The following is a 22,845-nucleotide window of genomic DNA, read 5'->3' as shown; positions in this document are numbered from 1 at the left end:
TGTAATATTGTTCGTTGGACGTTGAAATACTTGGATACTTATAGGTAAGTATGCTGAATAGCATTAGAGCAGTGTAGTAAAGAAATGTATCGCTGTCAATCATAAAAGAAACCTGTCCGCGGTGTCGAATGCAATACAGATTAATTAATAAATGTTATTTTTTCAACAAATTTAACTAATAAGTACTAATCATAGGCTCAAATTTAATGACAAAATATGTAGTAGCAAAATGATTTTCATTAAGGGGAAAATGACAATAACATTTGCTGTTTCTGATACCATTATTAGTAAATCACGTCATTACAAGCATATTTCGAAACAAAAGAACATTACAATGCTAACAATATACATGTCACGTGATCCCTACTACGGCGGTGTATGCAAAAACATCATTATGCGAGTCGAAATTCGGTAACAAGCTCTCAGCAAGAAACACACAGTAGTTTGGAATAAACCCACTTAATTAAGCCGTATGAATTGTGTTTTTGACACATTGTTTGTTCTCATTTTTTTGCTTCAATTTATTGTAGCACAAATTCGTAATTGCTTTTTATGAGACGGCAAAGTCGTAGGCGTAAATATACCAGTTTAAATAATTTTATAATAAATTAAATTCAAATTTGGACAGATCGTGGAAAGTGACGAATTTTGAAACTTAAACGCGAATGTTAAACATTTAAAATACAACTATATTTCAGGTATTATCGCGGTTTTTTAAATTATAATTTCCTCGCCGTTTTGAAAATTTTGCAGCCTTCATTGTATAATTGTAAAATGTAGGTAGATATTGAAATTTTGACTTTCAGGCGACCGACACCTCAGTCCCTACGTGACCATGAAGGCTGCAGTCTTCGAAACGTCGGGAGAAAATAATAATATAAAAACACAGAGATAATTTGTAAAAAAAAATATTACGATGTCTAATCGCGTAAACATAAAAACTCATTATTACGGTAATTTTTTTTGAAATATTTTACGATAAATTATGTTATCGTTATATATTATAAAGCTGAATCCCCCGCTGCATTTGTTTGTGTCTGAACGCAATAAACTCAAAAACTATAGAACGGATTTCGGTGGAATATGATATGGGAATAGTTTTGCAACCCTGGGAAAGATATAGGTTATTCATTTAATCAGATATATTGCATCACATTTGCGGAGCCGCCAGCGAAAGCTAGTGTAGCCTAAAGTATAGAATTGCTCGAACTAACTTTGGTAATAATACTAATATTCAGAATTTGGTATAGATATTAATTGAGGTTTCGAATTTGGACGCTAACAATATTATATTATCGTATTGTATTTTCCGTATGTTTACCTTCATGGCACAGCTGTGTGTGAGATAAAATGAGAGCTTGCGGGTTTAACTTTTACAACATTTTTCCAAAGTAATTTGCGTGATTTGTCAATATAACATGTCTAGGTTACAGTGCTGGACTCATATCTACCAACTTCCCTAAGGTATAGGCCACCCCCGCGTCTACGCCACTATTTTTGTACCAAGAAAAAAGGTTACCGATTGTAACGATACCGCTCCTACTTTAAAATATGCTGCTCCCCAAGCTGCCGCCTTTCTGTACCGCGGCCTACACGGCCTATTGACAAATCCAACACCGCTAGCCTCTGGGTGTTGTTGGAATACACGATCTGGATACTTGTGAGATAAGAACATTTGAGTGTGGGGTCAGAAATAAATAAGCAAGGAAAATCTAAACACTTAATGATAAAAGACTACGAGGGTTAATGAACACCCACAATACATTTATGATCTCTAATAGGGATACGTGGCAATTCAAAATTTTCATGAGACTTATTGGTTCACGTGTCATACTAATTGTGTATAATTAATGATGTTTCCTCCCTAATTGCTACCACTGACCATATATTATTTGATATTTATTATTGATCGTTCTCGTCAACAGGTGCCTTATTCTCTATCCCGCACGTTATTTTGACAGTGCGTAACAAGCACGTAACACAACGCATCATGTTTAGGACTATAGAAATTTGGCTTACAGAATACCATTCTACGCACATGTCTCGAAGATAACATGACACGGCCGCGTTACGCGTTTACACTATCATACAGAATAAGGGCCCTGATTATCTAGGTACGGGCCTATATCGTCCACATTGATGAAGATTGCGACGTGTTCTTGATGTTATTTTATTTTCAATTTTTTTCTGCCCTTTCTTGTTAGCCCAAGTTGGTTTTTGAATACATTGTTTTTTGCTTTTTAATTTTAGGTAAATACTAAATGTCACTGGTGGTAGTTTCTCATATGTGAGCGTCCACCTGGGTAGGTACCAGCGCAGTCTATATATCTACCGCCAAGCAGCAGTGTATAATCACTGTTATGTTCGGGTTTGAAGAACATTGTAGCCAGTATAATTATCGGACATAATAAGACTGAGTCTCAAGATGAAGAGTGCAGTGAAATACCAAATAATACTTTGTAATCTAAGCAGTTGGATGGTATTTGTACTGTTTATGGGCGGTCGTATCGCCTACTATCAGGCGAACAGCAAGCTCATCTCGTCATTTAAAGCAATAAAGAAAATGCTTCTTGACTTGTCATAGGTTATGTTCGTCTACGCAATTGATAAATTATTTTATTTCTTCCCCAGTATCATCAGCACAACGCGAGCTCGGCAAGAGTGTGTTCAACACATCAGCCACCTCACCGCCGGCCGGCTCCGCGGACAATGCCATCCCGCCAGGCGTGGGCGCAGCGGACCCGCGGCCCACGCCTCGCACCGGGCCGTACTTCGACCTCGTGGCTTCCAAGAATGTCACCGCGCTGCTCGGCAAGACGGCGTATTTGAACTGCAGGGTGAAGAATTTAGGGAATAAGACGGTGAGTTTTTTTTTTATTTCTTTGATACCACCTGGAAATGCCTGCTGCCCGCACTACGCGTTTCTAGAGGTAATTATTACCATTAACTTGAGCGCTCTGGATGAACTTCTTCCCATGATGTTTCCTCGGCATTGTGACTTGTCCTTCTTCTAACGAGTGGTAAAAATGTTTGCTATGATAGGCAGCGGCTTGGCTGTGCCCCTGAGATTCCTGACGTCCATGGGCGACGTTGACCACTTACTATCCGGTGGGGCATTAGACAGCGTTGCCTTGCCGCGCCCCCGCTGTTTAACCCGGTTTTGCAGCTTGACCAATAGATGCTACTTTTTATCTCGAAAAAGTACACAATAAAGACTTATTCCAAAGAACGTATGTCACGCGTGCGCGCGCAGTCCTGAACAGCATTTAGTAATACACATACTCAAAAAAAAATATTATCTTCCTAAAGTCAGTTAGTCAGTAGGCTAATATTCCTCTATTGGTACCTTTAGGCCATCGAAATCATTACATTTTTCAGAAGTCACGTCGCCAATATCCTAAGTTTGAGTCGAAACTGGAATAGTCCCAATCGAAGCTGTTAGCTTGTTTCGTTACGAAGTTTCGCGCGCGGCCAATCGCGCTTCAATTGTCAACGCGTCTAAAGTATTTTAATGGAAAAGTTACTTCTGGAATGATCTTTGCTATTTTAAAGGTATTTTCATAGTAACCGAACGCTATCAAAATCTATACTGCATCTAATATTGAGTGTATTTTGATTGTTATTAGCTGTTAATAATACTATTTAGGTATAAAAGAGGTGTTTACTAATATGACTCGGTTATTTATAACAGTAAGTTTAATTGTATTAATTCTAAAGGATTTGAGATCATTAAACGCAATATTTCAAAATTCAAGACTGATAAGATACTGTCTATTGTCTGAAATTTATTACTTAAATTTATAGAGAATCCATTATTTTTTATGATAATGGCTTTACATTGAGTAATTTCCAGACATGATGAACGACCGAGTATTTATTTCTAGGTATAATTATCCTATTTAGATCATTAAAATTACTTTTTATTAATAGTTATTTGTTTGAAACTTACACTTTTTTATTTTACACTAGCGACCCGCCCCGGCTTCGCACGGGTGTAATGCTGACTAATTAATGGATGTTATTATTATACATATAAAACTTCCTCTTGAATCACTCTATCTATTAAAAAAAAACCGCATCAAAATCCGTTGCGTAGTTTTAAAGATTTAAGCATACAAAGGTAGGGACAGAGAAAGCGACCTTGTTTTATACTATGTAGTGATTTACGGCTCAGGTAACTAATTATAAAGTGGTTTTTTCCAAGTAAATAAGTATATAGTTTCATTTAGTAACACAATGTCAAAATGACCCTGTATAGGAGCGCAAAATAATAAAAATAATGTTTAATAGTGCTCGAATACTGTTTAAGGAGATAGGCAAGAGCAAAACCCTGACGATTTGACGGAACACTATAATACCCAAAGACACCACTAGTATGTTGTAAGTGCTTATTAAATAGGTATTCCAATTTAATAACAAACAATAAAAATAAAATAAAAACGAACCAAATGAGTTCGCATTAGGGCCGGCACTTACAATACTGACGAGTGGAGTGGTATCCACGTACATTCGTACTAACGAGTCCTCATGCCAACAACGACCGTCCAATTTACATAGCGGTGTACCGCAAACTCCTCGTTTAAAATGAAAAGCAACAATAGCACAATGCAACTTTAAAGTCCCCATTGTGTGCTCAACTTTATAAATAAAAGTCTCATTAGGCCGCGTCGCCACATCTCCCACGTAAATAACGAGTCGGCTAACGAGATATCTCTGTTTCTTTCACGCAGACTTTTTGATGCCACGGTTATGCGGATTTTTTTAATTCACCTCCTGGTAATTGGAGTGAGAGGGTTTAACTGACTTCTTAATTTTGCTCGGTTTTCACTTTGTTGATATAAAACCGTGCGTGTTTAATTATATAAATGTTTTATCGTTGTCTTTACTGTGAAATTTAACATCTAATTCGTCAAGTTTCAAACATCAAATAGAACTTGTGAATTACATATTTAATAAATTTTTTTATTTTAGAATTTACTTGCAATATGGAATCAAATAAGACAAATATATTATTGATATGATAAAACACGATTGAATAGTACAAAGATTTTGTACTGAATTGAGCTAATAACAGGAACTAATGCGCAGTTAAGCACTCTGAACATTTCGCGGTAAATGCTGTGTTCCCACTACCATACATTAGCGGTTTTAGCCATCTATTTGGATAATTTGAAGTGATTACGGTGTTTAGTTTTGTTTCGGATTGTACAATTTCAAATTGTCGTTTTGTTTGAATTTTGAATTCATTTAGTATGCAATTCTCCATAATTAAAGACATTAAACAGTTTAGTTATAGACCGGACATAAGGACCAAATTTGTGCTCCAGAAGTTATAACCAATTGCTAATAAGTCACTGTCTTATTTGAAATGTTCTTGTGACAAGATGTCACAGCGTCATTAATACAAAAATAACATATTTACAGATAATATGCTAATATGTAAAAACGCGTAAATAACGTTATAGGAAAAATATTCAGTGTTTTACGTTGGTGTTTTGTTATTTCACGGTAGATTAGGTAACCAGCGCAAAATCAAGTCTATACTTAATTACATTTATATAAAACCGAACAATGTAATTAGGTAATGATTTTTTGTGAAATCGAAACAAATTTATTTTGACCCGTTACCATGAAGGCTGCATGCAGTCTCTAAAATATTAGAAAAGAATATAAAAACCGCGATAAAACCTTAAACATATTTTATTTCCTAATCTAATTGTATGATTCATTCTAGACATTTATGTTCATAGACATTAAAATACGAAGGTTGGATACATAAATAGATTAACTACAAACAAAACATGAATAAAACGTGCAGTTATTCGTCGCATTCCGTACATCGCGAACAGATAATATTGCTAATTATTTTTTTTATGCATGAATAAAATATAAATACTTATGATTTATTCAAATTCATCTCAAAGAAATATCTTAAAAATATTGAGTTTAAATAACAATTTATCTCGGTGACGTAGTTGTATGGCGTGCGGAGTACGACATACTTCTAAGGTTAAAGATTCGTATCCCGGATCGGGCAGTGATATTATGTTTTTTTGCTCGGTATCAGCCCTGAATCTAGAATTTGTGCTCGATATGACGTTACGCTCGCCCCTATCTCATCATGAGACGAAACACACGTGACGATATTTTTTTTTATAAGTGTACGTCCATAACCCCACAGCATCTGATGGTGAGTCGGATCCAATAGAATGTCGACTGACGAGAGATGATTATCCTCGGCAGTCGACACAATTATGCCGGCCTGTTTCATCTCTCCTAATAGAGGAATATAGCGTCATGTACGTTTGTTTTACATTATATTTCTTGTTACAGATAAACATGCAAGTATCTTGGGTGCGACATCGCGATATACACCTGCTGACAGTCGGACTCTACACGTACACGAGCGACCAGCGATTTAGAGCCATACATTTGGCGCATTCCGAAGATTGGACATTACAGGTAAATAGCATACTCGGAATATACTCCAGATGCCGTATAGTTAGTGGAATTAGTCGGCTCATTAGTAAAGTATGTGAGCCGTGATCTGGATTTGATATGGAGACGGGCAATTTAAAATTGTATTTCTTGATTCAAAGAACACAAGTAGACTGTCAGTGTAAGTAAATTTTTAATTATTATAGTACAATGATAAAGGTTTTGGATCTCTTTGACTTGAAAAAGAAAAAAAAATGCTTTATTCATCACGTAGGCAAACATAGTTGCACTTATGAGTGAAGGTACATGAGAATATTTAGTTATTACTTAAATAAAGTCGCTTATATAACAAAAAACATTTTATATTGGACTACCAAGTAAATAACGAAGATTATATTATAACTAAATAAATATAAAATCTAAAAATATCTCTTATTATCAATAGATTGATTGCATATTCTTCAGAGACAATGGTCCTTATAAATAACGTGTCCAGCAATTATTAAATCCCTTAAAAATATTAATGAAAATATCATTACAATGCTCAAATTTATCTTAGTAATTTAAATTACTCAAACTCAGAAATCAGCAAATTAATCCTCATTACATTCCAAAAGATTGCTCGCAATCAGAATAACAAGAATATGATAAGTTTTATCCAACTTTAGATTACAGTTGTAATAACGAAAATTACAATTACAGAAGGCATAGACGTTTTAGAGAGGTGCGTAAACATTCCAGCTACATTTAACTTAGATGATATTACGTTGAAATAGTAAGATTATTAACTAAACTTGAAGTAAAGACGTTGGTTCTGAGATAATTCCTCGCATTTAGCTACGATTGGTTAATTACTCGCCTTCGCTGGAATATAATGATGATTGTTTGGGATCGTAATAGCTGGGATTCTGATTGTACACTGGATTGTCTTTGTTAGCTTATATACAGTTTGTCTAATGTGTTTATATTGTTGCTTTGCTTTTAATTTGATTATTGTAGTTAGGGTTGCAGTTTTAGAAACGGTTTTTGTAAAAAATAACTGATTTCAGGGTCTCGCATATTTGACTGCAATGTGTTTATATTGTTGCTTTGCTTTTAATTTGATTATTGTAGTTAGGGTTGCGTTTTAGAAACGGTTTTTGAAAAAAATAATTGCTTTAAGGGTCTGGTATATTTGTATGCAAATTCTAAACTTGGGTCGCAATGATTTAGAATTAAATCTTGAGGGATAAATAGTAAACTGACGAGGGGTAAACAATTCTTATCAGTCAGCACTATCCGGAGTTTACTCCACTAACAATCAAGCGCAGTGGGTTCACTTTACCGCGCCCTTATAAAAAATCATGTGTGTATTCTTTGTTAATTTATCGTTCGCTTTAACGGTGAAGGAAAACATCGTGAGGAAACCTGCACATATGACTTCTCATATGGAAGGAATTCTCTATAGGAATTTGGAAGGTGTGTGAAGTCTACCAATCCGCACTAGGCCAGTGTGGTAGACTAAGGCCTAATCCCTCTCAGTAGTAGAGGAGGCCCGTGCTCAGCAGTAGGCAAGTATATAATACAGGGCTGATATTATTATATTATTTATTATTATAAAAAACATCGAATATCGCTGAACATAGCTCACCACAGTACCAGTATTTGATGTACCTTGTTTATCTCTACACCACTCTAAGGTTGACTGGGAGACAATGCCTACGACACTAACTGTCCGTCTATGTACATTAATTGTAAGGACAGGGGTCCCTATTCCATCTATAAGGGAGAAACCGTTGTTTTGCATTTACGGGCGTTCTATTCGAAGGACAGCTTCGATAGCCGTATACGGCTATCAAAGTTGTCCTTCGATTAGAACGCCGGTAATTGCTAAAAGACGGATATGCCCTCGTAGACGGAATAGAGCTCCGTGACCTAATAATAAAGGTCAAATAAATCCATCCCGACCTTAAACAGTAATCAACTTATCTCAATCCACTGCTAAATGCATCCATATATGCACATCATATACAATGATTGTACTTACAAAATACATAATAATAAAAATAACGTACACTTTCCCTGCGCCAACATACTTGTGTACTCTACAACCATGCGCTGTATAAAGAGTTCTAAGTGTTCTCTATATAGAGCGGAAGATGGGAAGATTGTCATACAAAAATGTTTGTTATATGATGGTTACTCAATCTACTGTTAAATAGCAAAACATCAATCTAAATACTTCATCTTTTTTCCATATCATGACGTGCACGTTTTTAATGCAAATATTAGCATTATTTCTGTGAATATATTATTTTTGTGTTAATATATAAGGACGCTATGACGTCTTGTCATACGGACATTTCAAGACAACGACTTGTTGCTAATTGGTAATAACTTTTGAAGCAAAAATTTGACCCTTACGTCCGGGCTAACTAACTATATAGTCAAATGACTTTGGCGCTAGTCATATAGAAATTCAACTCGAACAATATTTTCACTTACACACTCGATACTCAACAAAATAAACAGCTCTTAACTATAAATAGAAAACACTCTAGTTATTACATTGTAAACGTGTTTTCTAGAGACGCAAAGACGAAGTTTTAAAGCAGATTTGTCTTGTGCTCACCAGACCTTAAAATTGAGTTACACAGTATTATTATTTTCTGTCTCGTTGAATAAATTAATTTTATGGCATCTGAAAGTTTAAGACCGCTTAGTTTAGCTATTTTGAGATGTTTTATCCATAATGTGTTTAGTTGATGGATTGATGTTTGTTATTTATCAACACGCCTGTACATCTCTGTCCAATTTGTATAATAATGAATCCCTACTAGCCAAATTTTGGCCACCGTGACAATCTCAACGGAGATCAGCCACGCAGGAGATTATAGTGTGTGTGTGCGCAATACACAAGCGCTCTCTGTTTTTTCTCTCTTATAGTCCGTAGAGAGTGGAATCGAACATGACCGGAGAGAGATCAGGAATAACGGCTTTACATGGTTTTCGAAGCACGGTACTGACTTCGAGCTGTGACTGAGTATTTTTTTAATTGGGTAAAAAGTCACAAGTATTTTTGGCCCAACGATCATATAAATAATTACAAACTTTTAATAAAAAATAAAACGAACTTCAAAAACTACAAAAATTTTAAAAATACTTTGAATTTACATAAGTTTTTAAATTTAGTTAAATAATAGCAATGCACTTCCATTCGTATTATAATGTTTATATATAATACTTTTAAATAAATAACATGCTGTGATCAGATTATCTTCTTCCCACAGCCGAACTAAAAATGCTTACTCACTTTTGACATTACAAATAGAAAAACAATTCGTATTTATTAGTACGTGCCTAACCAAACGAAAATAAAGTTTATTTACTAAATAAAATCCAGTGTAACATTTCATTTCAAAATACTTTTTATAGTTGCAATAGATGACGAAGATAAATGCAGTGTCGTGATGGATATTAGCTTTTGTAACATTAATTCCAGTGAGTGGATAGGTTGGTTGTCACGAGTTTTTGTTTCAACGTGTATCGATTCCACATCAAATATCGTTAGTGTTAGTATATGTTTTGGGATGGATTATTTTTTATCTAAGCGACAAGTAATTTTTGAGTAAAGCTATTTAGTTTTGTATTTAATAGGATAATTTATAATAAACAATTTATTTAATAAAAATAAAGTATAATAATAAAAATTGTCTTAGATATACAAAACCTAGATAAATGACAAAAAAATTCGTACGAAGCTCATTTTCGGGATATTTGTCGCTTAGGTTCGATTGCCTTTTAAGCTTCAATATGTAAGTAAAAAAGTGATTTGATATACTTTTTGTGTTAATTTTATAATAATTAGTTTGGTTTTAAGTTTGTACCTCCATTGTCCAAGCTTATGTTCGAATCCAAGCGAACGATCTGTGTGGTTTTGAACAAATTTGGCTGGTGTTGAATGGTTAACTTTGGGCAGGCGGTCGAGAGTCAAAACGGAGCCAACTTTTTTCTGTTACATACTTGAAAGGGTTACACTGGTACTATACTTGGTGTATTTTTCAACATATTTGCACCATTTCGGCAAAGCAATATCGATGTTGATTTGGCCAAATAATGCAAATATTTGCTCAAATACGCGAATGTAGGGCTTCGATTAACGCATAAGGAAGGAAGATGAATAAAACAAATTGAAGAACCACAATAACTTTAACTAAATTCTGAGATAATTCGTTTGATTTTAAGTAAATTTATTTATATTCTATAACAACGTGACTCAGAATTTTGCACAAAACTGTCCATAGCACTGCATTGCGCTCGTCACTCTTGCGTGTTAAAATTTAACTGTCATTAATTATACTAGTCCAATGTCCTCCAAACTGGAACCCAATTGTATTAAATTAAAGCACAGAGGAACACAAAACACAAAATTCGGCTTGCAAGAGACCTACTATGAAGTATACAATTTTTATTAGTGCTTATCTAAGGCTAAGTTCTCTCCTCGTTTTTATAGATGAGGTTTGTATGTATTTATTAAAAAATAAAACGTATGATGGTGTTTTACATTCTTACAGCTTAAGTTTCCAATAATACTTTCTTTGTGTTCAATGAAACCATTTTTTTTGTTACTTGAATGACAAAACGCTTCCCGTTCGCCTGGTGGTAAGCGATACGACCACCCATAAACAGTAGAATTAGGAACAGGTATGCAAATGCAAGGTAACCCATCGGTAGTAAGAAAATAATTGTTTTCTAATAACTTCTGTTTTGTTACAGATAAAATATCCCCAGCACAGAGACTCCGGGATATACGAGTGCCAGATATCAACGACTCCACATATGAGTCATTTCATTCACCTTAATGTTGTTGGTAAGTGTTTTACTTCTTAGAGCCTATGCAGACGGCATATTTTCGGGCTTCGAACACTCACTTCAAACGCTGAAGAGTTTTGGAAAAGCCGGTAAGGGTCGACCGCACCGAACCTTCCAATGTCAGATGACAATCTTAGTAAAGACCAGTTCAAAAGGACCTACCCTGAACTAGCGGGAATGCATGAAAAGGTTGATGAAGGTGGAGAAAGCGAGAGAAATATGCCAGAATAATTCTAAGTGGCACCATAGTCTCTGCCTACCCTTATAGGAAAAGCCGGTAAGGGTCGACCGCACCGAATCTTCCAATGTCAAATGACAATCTTAGTAAAGACCAGGTAAAAAGTACTCTGGACTGGCGGGAATGAATGAAAATATTGATGAAGGTAGAGAAAGTGTGAGAAATATGCCAGAATCATGCTAAGTGGCACCATAGTCTCTGCCTACCCTTATAGGATAGATGCGTGATACGTCAAACGCTGTGTAAACGCGATACTATCTACTTTTACGTACAAATAAATGCCGCGTTAAAATCTCGCACAGCGCGGGTAAATGACGCGTATAAAACATTTACGCACTCTATCAAGAATTCAAGGATAGAGTATATTAGGCTATATTTTCATTAAAATATAATATGTATATTTTAAAGTAAATACCCTAGTTGAGCTGTTTATAAATTTATGTAGGACGACAGTAAATCTCGAGATTATTGTATCAGGATTCTGGCCCATACATGGGCGTTGTTGGTAGGCGAATAAATTTAGTATTAAAATATTTCACTCACTCACTCACAACATCACGCATTTTATCCCCGAAGGGGTATGCAGAGGCGCAACCATGGCACCCACTTTTCGCCAAGTGTGTTCCGTCCCATGATGTGATAGGGGGCGAGCCTATCGCCATATCGGGCACAAATTCCAGACTCCGGGCTAATATTGAGCAGAAAACCCCAAATATCACTTTGCCCGACTCGGGATTCGAACCCAGGACCTCAGAGCGCTGCCGTACCGCGCATGCAGTACAACTACGCCACCGAGGCAGTCAAAATACTTATTTGTTCAAAATTATAGTACCTAATATGAGCTGTGGACTACGAGGTCTGAAATTCGATTCTCCGATCGAGTAAGATTTAGATTATTCGAAGACGATTTGCTGAGGATTGGATACTCGCGAAGGGGTAGAGCTCGTCGACAATCGATCTCATCTTTGCTGGTGGTAGGATATATTTTTAATTCCCTCGGATAGCGACCAACGTACACGAGGTGTTAAAACCCGCCATAGAGGCCCACGAAGTGTGTCACGATTCGAGAGTAGCCTATCTGTATCCGGTTCCAACAGACCGGCATAATTGTGTCGACTGCCGAGGGGTAATCATCTCTCGACACATTCTATTGGACCCCATTCCATTTACCATCAACTGCAATCGGATCAATTTGACGTACCCGTATAAGAAAAATGGTTGCCGGGCGTAAGTTAAAGTACAGCAGAGGGAGATAAAAGAAAAGAAAACATAAAACCCTATAGCCACATCAGAAACGACGTTAGCTAAATAACTAAATACAGAATTATGTCAGTAAGCTTAAGAATTTTATTAGGCGCAGGCAGATACCGGCTATATTTTGTTATTCAACGGGTCTCTCGCAAAGTACCTATTTCTACAAGAAGCCTAGCATTTACAACGTTGTTTCCAGAGAACACAATGTAAGAACACAGACGTTTTTGTTTGCACAATAAATATTAATACTACTTGGGTGAGGCTCCTTTTTTGAGACGAGTAGGCGGTATTACGACAGACCTAAATATTTTGCTTTTCATAAGCCTTTCTGAGTATTATTGATGACCTAAATATCTGTCTCTTTTGTTTGTGAATTGTAATTTAGTATTAAATAGGCTCTATATTCCAAGAATTATTTTTGTGTGTATTTAATATTTTTTACTTTTGATCATTGATATTACGTCAGTGAGATTTTTGTGAAATATAAGAATTTTCCTACAATATTTTTGTCGGTATAATATTATTGAATATTTTAACTAAAATATCTGAGTTGCCCAAATAAGTCCTCGTCTCGAAGGACAAAAGATTTGAATTCTATCGCTTTAAAGCATTTTCGACTTTGAGATAGAAGTCACAGAGTCTTTCTTTTTGATTCTCTTCCTTATGGGGTATCATAGGTATATTTTATAATAGTGTGTTCAACTTTTTTTCGTTTATCTAGTATTGGCAAATCGATTATCTTATAAAATCGCATTACACACATTTCACGAAGTGAAGTCTACATATTTAAATGTTTTCGATACCGGCTTATCTTTTTGTATATCCACTTTTTATTACTTAATCTACTATGTATGTTATATAGACAATCAGTTTGCTTATCATTTGTATGTAATCCGCTTGCTTCACTTAAAAATTACGCAATATATTTTCTATATTACGATGGCATCTACTGTTACATATTGATGTATTATAATTATTAATACTTTGGTATTATTAAGCTAATCATAAGTTCACTAGTTGAACACCTATCCCTCAGGAACCCAGAACAGATTAACTTATGTGTATGAGTTAAACTTACTTTTCATATTTAAATGTAAAATAAAACTACTTACCATTATTTCGTGATTATTTGTATAATTCTCACTCCCGAAGTTACGAAGACTTTGCAGGTTTCATGATTACAGGGCGGACTGAGGTGTTGTTCGTTCGAAAAGTTAATTTTACAATATCTGCCTTCATTTTTAATTATACATAATTTATTTTTTTTTTGATTATTGACGGTCTATGCAGTTGGAACATTAACTTTGAAAGCCCGACTTCAATCCGCCTCGTGACTAAGAAGACCGTAAAGTCTTCAAAACATCAGAAGTAAATATAAACAAATAATCTTTAAAAAAATCGTTTACGTACTTTTAAACCCATTTTACTAACTAGATAAAAACAAAATGAAAGAGGAAGGTTAATAACGAAGCGTTGTTTGTTCTGCGAGGGTGTCTGAGTCACTTGCGTCAAATGTTCGTTAACTTAGCACCAAAATGTTTACGTTACTCATGTTTGGGCAAGTCGGTTAATTAACAGTGGTATATTAAAGGCACGCACGCGACGGGGTTGAAAGAAAAACAAAACTCAAACGACCTCCGTTAAGGCATCTGGAAGGTTTTTAGTAAATAAATAATGGCATCTCTTGGTAATTATGTGAGTAATGCGTAAAATTAGCCATTTAATGTAGACTAGCTTGTTTATTATTGAAATTCGTATTATATGTAAGGTTTGTTTAAAAGAGTTCCATGGGTGTTTGGTGAATATAATAAGACAGGCCAACATAATTCTGGACATTTATGTGACGACTAGCATTTATTTAGAAGGTGTGAAAAGGGCCCCAATTCACCTTTACTCTTAAGACATCTAAATATAACTACATATTTTACATCTCAAAAAAAAAAAAAAAATTTTTTTGTTGTAAGGAAAAATAGTCATATCTAACGTTTTTTATTTGAGTTAAATACATATTGATAATTAGTAAAAGACAACGAATATAAGATATTTTCTTCTCTGTATAAAAAAACTTAGAAACGTTCTTTTAATGCTACAGTATTCTTTTTAAAAATAGTTTTATAACTACTTTCTTAACATAGTCCTTATCAGCAACTAATTCAAGAAAGAGACTAACACGAGTGAAGCCGCGGGTATAAGCCAGTTAAAAATAAAGGGGGTGATTGATATTCCCAACCCATCGCCTTCGACGTTACATCGTAGATAAGTCTTTACTTGGGAGCTATAAAAAGAAAATTAAATAAGGCGGTCGTAAAATTTCCAGCCTCCTCATCAATTTATTCGGTGTGACAATACTTTATCAGAGTTTTAATATAAAGTAATAAACGGCAGAGTAAAATTATTAAAATGTCTTCATTTAAATTATTTTTATTTTTCAAAAATATCCTTCTAGTTGTGAAGAATTAATGTAGGCTTTGAAAATGAGCATTAGTTTAGAGACTTTTTTATTGTATGTTTTTATAATTATACTTAACGTTTACAATATTTCATTTATTTTATGTCATGAAATCGGCAGCAAAATTACGCTATAAATTAAAATAACATATTGTTTCATACAAATCGTTTCATATTTTTGTGCACGCTAGTTCCAACCACGCAACCTTTACCATCAAGTTATTCACGTCCCAAGGTAATACTTATCGAAAAAGAGTAAAATTGATTACATTATAATATATATTTTGATAAACATATGCCATTAGAACTAGCAATCTGAAGAGTCTAAATTGTCTTAATTGGGACGATTGTGTACACTACGCGTAAATGACAAGTCGTTGGCTTACTAATACAAGGTTTTATGTAATATTTAAAATGCAAATCGAATTATGTATAATACACGATTCTTAGACATTTTCAGGGAAAATTACATAATTCCGAGAGATAAATTAAGGGGGAACCATGAATATTATCTTTTCTAATTTTTACTACCATGAAAATATTCAATCAAATTTTTTCTACATAAGTAAGTATTAACATAGGACCTTGTAGTTGTAAGCCAACGAAGTACTAGTTGTGTTTTATTCCGACTAGTTTAAAAACGTCAATTCATTCACATGACGCGTAATGTCAAAAATGTGTATTTGTGGAACACATTTATAATTTGTTATTGTTAGAGTTATTTTAATACGGGCAGTTTAAAAATGACCCCACTGACCTGATAAGTAAAATGGGGTTCAATAGAATGCCGGCAAATGAGAGATGATTACCCCTCAGTAGTTAACACAATTATGCCGGCCTGTTGGAACCGGATATACACAGGCTGATCCCGAACGCGACACATTATCGTGGGCCACTATGGTTTCACAACTTGTGAACGGTGGTCCCAATCCTGGCGGATGTAAAATATATCCTACCACCAGCAAAGCATATCTATACTTCTTGTTCAATCATTGATTCATTATTAAATATCCAATTAACGTCAATTCAATATCTATTGAGACCTTTCTAATAGATTGTAAAGATGTGAAGTTATGTGAATGGCGTAACGAGCATCCGCTGTAGAGGTCAATGTCCTGAAGTTATAAAAGCAAATAACAAGTAATACGTAATTTGGGGGGTCATTGAACGCAATTAATAGGAAAATAAAGTATTTACGTAATATTATTATTTAGGTAGTCGTTTCCGCTTATATAATACGTGATATTTTTCCGGCCCGCGATATTTCAATACTAAAGGTACTTTTTTAAAATCTGCATATCGTTGCATTTTTTTATTACCAAGGCGACCAAATGTGCTTAGTATTGATTTTGTAGTTTAAGAACTTTAAATAAACAAAGAAGTTGTTCCAAAATGAACATAGAATGCTGCTCCGCCGGAGAATTCAGCCCAGAACTTCACCTACCCAAATACGCTGCTACTTGACGAATAAGAGCTCATTAACGACATCTATTATTCCTTTTCAGAACCAACAACAGAAATAATCGGCGGTCCCGAGCTCTACATAGACCGAGGCAGTACCATAAACCTCACTTGCGTGGTTCTGTACTCCCCAGAACCACCGGCGTACATATTTTGGAATCATAATGATGCAGTAAGTATCCTCTTGTCTTGTTCGTTTTTACGTAATTGGTACACGTACTTTCATTATCCTATTCCGTATTGAATATGTATGATGTTTGTACATTTTCATATTTTAAGTGCGCGCAGTTCATTGTTTTTTCGTTATTGTCTTGCTACGTATTATTTCGTTATTTTAATTAGTGTACTCATTCATACATTGTATTAATTCTTGTATTTTTGTCATTTTATCTCGTTGTATAATTCAGATTTAACGTAGCTTCAATTTCATTTTGATATTCATTTTTCTCAGCAAACACAATTAGACGATCATTGTATTGTTTGAAAGGCACCATACCATTATTATTATCTACAATGTTGAAATCCTTGATATACCGGGGTCACTTCGAAAATTCAGTCTAGAACTTAATAAGACCCTGCGCTTCTGATCAGAAATAGGCTGGCCAAATCGCTAGCCAGTGTTTACGTCTCGCACAATGGTCCGACCTTCTACGGATTGACCGTGGGATAAGAAGCCCACAACCATAATTATAACTTGATAAAAATAGCACCAAACTGACCAAAGACTATTCCTCAGATCATTAGCTACGATTCCCCTCGCGGAGGAGTGTCCGTGGTGACTGAGAAGGGCGAGACCACGACTTCGTTCCTACTCATCCAGCAGGCGAGGCCATCTGACTCCGGGACCTACCAGTGTAACCCGAGCAACGCACAATCCAAGAGTATTGTGGTTCACGTTTTAAATGGTGAGTACAGCTGTATTACTGCCAAATTAAGATAAATTATTTAGACATAGATAATATAAAATCTGCCAAAGAAATAAATATACTCGTATATATAGCTTAAAAAGAAAGAGTTCACCCATCAGTCAGGATAGCTATTGATTTAGATAAGCGATATTTTTAAATAACAACGTACATAGAAGTAATGATGCCACCGTATGTTGTTATAAAAGATACATAAAGGTAGTCAATAACAGACAAAACATCAACTGTGGTAAAACGGGATTCAAGTTTCATTTATATAATTGATGACATGCTTGATCTCAGAATCCAGTTACAATTCGCGAAAACCTTAGACTCTTTGATAAACGATCTGAATGAGACACCGAAACGAAGTATATTTTAAAAACCCTACCAAGGATAACAATCGAGGAAGGCTGTTATCGTTAAGACAACGATTGCTATGAATCAGATGAAATGTTTCCTAAGAATGGTGCGTCAGTACAAAGAACATAAGATTGCGATATAAAATCTTTTTATTCTCTAACCGGGGCGTTGTTATCCGTAATCTTATTTTTATTAGTGGTTTTAAAGTAATATTCTTTTGTGTTGGTCATATAACAATTTGAAGACGATATTCTTTTATACAATGGTTGGTGTTCTTTGTACAAACTTACTCAGATTTTATCTTAACATGCGTAAATGCCTAGTCGTAAAAGTTCTACATTATATTTTCGCAGCATCTTTTTACTAAGCGTATATCGATTAGGTTACTGTAACCTCTAAATGTAGCGTAAGCAATATTGTCAAGGGCGGTTTTAATTTTTGCCAAAGAAGCAAATTCTATTTTTCCTTTATCAGGTGAGTACCCCGCGGCCATGCAGCGAGGAGGCCAGGCATTCGCCCCCACCACGCCGACACACTGCCTCGTGTTGGCCTCTTGCCTTTCTTAACTCTATCTTGACACATAACTAGAATCCAAACGGTGTAAATACAAGATTTTTATTATATTCCGCTGTTTATATTGACACTGTGTTAATGAACTTTCTATTTTAACCCACTAGTGTCAATATAAGGGGCCGAATACATTCGCTATTTTATAGTGTGGGTTGTGTTATGTACAATATAAATTTAAATAAATCCCTAAACGAGTAGTTAATGCTTGTTTCGTATAGTGTACATAGTGTAATATAAAGTGGTATTTTCGTTCTGTGAGTCCAGCATAGACGTCTGACGTGGCATTTCATTATACATAACGATAAACGTAAGCTCCTTACAACATAAATCAAATGAAATTCTAAATGTATCAGAATAGAATGTATTATTCATTTGCATGTTACGCATTTATTGGCAAAATGTAATAGATGATTAGAAAATTGAAATGTGGTAAAAATATTAAACTGTTGAGTAAAAGATAGAGGACACAGGAAATGTATAAACAGCTGACAATACTACGTTAAACACAAATGTTTAGAAGTGAAAAAATCTGTAAATAATAACGATGAAAGTTATACGAATCAGTCTATCTAGCTTTACAGTGTTTTAAGTGATGTACATTGTAATTAAGTTTTTCGGCAAACATGTGAATCTAAATGAAATGTAAATATAATGTATAGGGAAATATTTACAGATGTTCTAAATAAAAACACCGCCATGTAGCCCGAGGCTGATGTGGTTTGTAACGATCTAGTCAAAACCAAAGACTCTTTATTTAGGATGTCTGTGAAATTAAAACTCATTGTAATTAAAACATATTAAAGAATATTGTATTAGGGTAGACATATAAGCGTAATGTTAGGATATATAAATTTTACAGGTTAGTTAGAAAACAATTCTGATTTTACCTATTGTTTATAAAAGCGATCTTCCTGAAACATAGTATGGTGGTAATGTGCGTTCCTCTTAAGGCGAGACTGTATCCTTTAGAATAAATTCAACACTAATAACATTTTAATAAAGCACTGATTTCTAAAATCATGTTTTATCCATTTCCCCTTAAATTAAATTACTTAGAAATATTGAGGTGACATAAATAAGTTTCTTACTCGAAGACCAGTGAAAATATCAACCAGAAAAAATTTGGTTTTTTGCAAACTTTGATGCCTCGTCTGATCTATTGCCTTTCTCCTATCTTCCAGTTCACAATTCAATACTACGAATGATTCCATGACCTATCAGTATTAAAAACCAACAGTCTCGCACCCCGTCCCTCATCTTTCTTATATTTCTTAATATCCAAGTGCTTTCATGACAGATACTGTCTCTAAAATCTAGATAATAATTTGTTTCTAGATGTACATAACGCTCTCTACCACGTCACGCTATCTCGATGTAAAAACCAACTCCATTGAAATGTTTTTCTTGAATTAGGATATTACGGAATATTCTGGATTAATATAACCAGTTATTATGTCGAAAGTTTATTATTGTATACAATTAACAATAGTATTAAATTTGTTGTATGTACGATACTGGAGGTGCGGTGTCGCGCGATATAAATAACATGTGTAATAAACATTATAAAGAAACAATAAAGTTTTAAAAAAATAATTGCGTTTCCTTTCATGTTTCACGACTAGAGTTACATCTAGTCAGAGATGCGACTAGTCTACGTTCTTAGTCGGGTATCCTTGACGAGCGGTCGTGTTAGTCTTTGTGGCGGTATAAATAATGCTACACCGCCGCTCGTCAACATCAATGGAACTGCGAGAAGACCAATATGGTATTAACACAATTGTGGTAATATCACATAACAATCACGCTAGATGGCGATAGACGATACTGGCTTGCGAAAGCAGAATTTGGGCGACGCGCAGCATATTTACCATCTCCGAAAAGGAACCGTCGGAGGAGCCGCGGCCGCTCAGGCGCAACATCTTCCTGACTGGAAATATTTCCCATCCATAGAGGAGCGCAACCATCTGTTCCTCTACAGTAGCGTCAACCTTTATGCCGCCACATCTTAATGCAGGTTAATTCCGACCGACGCCTCCTCCTTCTCGTTTGCGGTGAGTAGGATCGGTTCGTTCCCGATCTCTTTCGTTTCCGAGCTCTTTCCTTCTGCGATAAGACCAGTTCGCAGAAAGATCCCACAGCGCGCCATGCCCTCCGTCTACCGATCATAGCCCTCCGTCTTTAACATAGCCTAGCCTCATACCAGGCATAAATTCCAATCCTGGGCATTTGTATTTTTTCGACCAAAAATACAAATATTCTGATTGACCTGCGGATAACAGCATAAACATCACTAGATCCATTCTATTGCAAGGGGGACGGTGATAATTCAGCCAGCATCTTCACTCCCCGCACTAGACGGAAGCCTTTAGATTTTCTATGAGAGTGATAGGAACTCTGTTAACTCTATTAATCTTATAGGTGCAGTTGGCAACTTAGGTGAATGTATAAAGCAAATATGCTTTAAAGTAAAATCTACAGAAATAGAATATATATAGCGTAACTAGGAAATTAAGAAACCTGCTTTGATGGCACCATTTTTGCTTTTTCGTAAGTTAAAGTTGTCAGTACGAAAAATTAGTACGTATTTTAAATTTATTTTAACCACATGGCGAGTTTTTTATATCCTGGTCAAGCTATAATTACTATTTTATTTCTGCTTACACTTGCTCTATCCGCGAAAAATATCGTTTGCAAAAAAGTGGCTTACGGCGCTTCTACCCAATTTACCTTTTTATTAGTAAAAGTATTTTTAGAGCCAGAGGAGCACTAGATCAGCGAGTTAAAACAAAAAAGCAATCTCAGCTTTATTCTATAGAATTTTGGATTTATTTTCGATCATTATAGTTGTAACAAGTTTCGAAAACACGGTATGTGAAGCATTATGTAGAGTATAATTAATGGCCTTACCATTATAACTTCAGCGATGGATCAATACTTGGTACGAAACTTTAATTACTTTTGTCCTGGTTTAACAGAATTACTAAAACGATACAATGTTTTACGATACGGTGGTCGTTATTTACAGCCATTACGTAAACGATCCCGATCTCAATCTTTAATCCGATTCCGAGAATGAACCAATCAGAAGAAGTCTTTTGTAAGCATGCAAAAAAAACTTTGTTCTGATTGGTCCATTTTTGATAGATCGAAAAAACGATTGGGATCGTTTATTGAAAAAGATAAGTGAAGCGATAAAACATCAGGTTTAATACTTATCGCTAGTAAGCTAGCAATATCAGCAAGATTGAATCCACTTAGATAGCGACCATCGTACACTAGGTGTAAAACCCACTTTAGCGACCCAAGTAAATGCGTTGGTTTTTCGGATTAGCCTGTATACATCTGTATAATGTAAGCGCAGTGCCATTAATAGAGAGATGGAGAAGTCTCGCAAAAGTCGCAATCAATTTTTAGATGATCCATAACGACGACCACTCATTCAGTCAGAAGTGTACGACTGAGAAGAAGAAGTATACATCGAATTGCAAACAGGCCGGTATAATTGTATCTACTAGTGAGTATAATTGTACCTTTTCTCATCAGACGACACTATCTGGATCCCCCTTTGTTTACCATCAGATGCAGAGGATTCACTGCTGTGTCAATTTAAAAAAAAACTTAGTATTTTATTTGTCTATGTGTGGACATCGATAAAACGACAACAAAATTAATATTTGGGCATTACGCTAAATTTATCTACACCATGTGATAATGGCACTGTGTTTCTAGTGGAAGTCTATGGTTTCTCTGGCACGACAGCTAATTGTTGATTTCTTTCAAGGCGGGCCAAAATCTGGAAAATGTCACCACGCCCACCTGTAATTTTACATATATCATTAATATCAGAATTTCAGCCATCAGACCAGGTGCCAGGCGGTACGACAGGCGTAAGTCACTGCGCCACGAAACGCGTCGCCTTAACACAGTCTAGTTGTACAAAATCTTTTGTTTCAAATTCTTGGCTGTGTCATATCATATTAAACAAAAATATTAAATTAAAAAAATAACCACACATAAAACATAATCATCGTTATTACCTCAGAAAATGCAAAGTCATTTTCGCAAAGAATAAACGGATAAACATTATATATTAATATTACAGACGCAAGAAACTTTTCTGTTTACTAATATAAATCACAAAAACGCTTCGACCGCGCGGAGGCTCACGTCTTATGAATATCTAATACTGAACTGTTGAGAGATACGTTTGGTAATTCGTAAAGACTTATTTACATGCTACATCGGGCATGTTTTGTTACGGAAAATATTAAATAGACACGTACGTTCGCGAATACGTTTATATGATGTGACGTTTCG

The 22,845-nt window shown here is 35.2% G+C and overlaps 1 protein-coding gene across 2 annotated transcripts in view; it reads left to right on the top strand.

Annotated features, from left to right (window-relative positions):
- LOC115453480 (tyrosine-protein phosphatase Lar-like) overlaps positions 1-18,927 on the top strand; it is a 53,323-nt gene extending 34,396 nt beyond the window's left edge. Inside the window, exons 2-7 of one of the 2 annotated variants that reach the window (XM_037441624.1) lie at positions 2,632-2,861; positions 6,334-6,462; positions 11,194-11,287; positions 16,735-16,862; positions 17,427-17,595; positions 18,433-18,927. In XM_037441624.1, coding sequence (XP_037297521.1) covers positions 2,632-2,861; positions 6,334-6,462; positions 11,194-11,287; positions 16,735-16,862; positions 17,427-17,595; positions 18,433-18,524 — 842 coding nt within the window. In that variant the 3' untranslated portion in view covers positions 18,525-18,927. Of the gene's footprint in view, positions 1-2,631; positions 2,862-6,333; positions 6,463-11,193; positions 11,288-16,734; positions 16,863-17,426; positions 17,596-18,405 lie in introns of both variants that reach the window. The other variant, XM_037441623.1, reaches the window with a different exon arrangement.
- The last annotated feature ends 3,918 nt before the right edge of the window (positions 18,928-22,845 follow it).

The sequence above is a fragment of the Manduca sexta genome, chromosome 22 (assembly GCF_014839805.1).
Source record: "Manduca sexta isolate Smith_Timp_Sample1 chromosome 22, JHU_Msex_v1.0, whole genome shotgun sequence".
In the NCBI taxonomy this organism is placed as follows: Eukaryota; Metazoa; Arthropoda; class Insecta; order Lepidoptera; family Sphingidae; genus Manduca; species Manduca sexta.
Note: the sequence above shows the minus strand (reverse complement) of the source record. Positions and strands in the feature narration are given on the sequence as shown.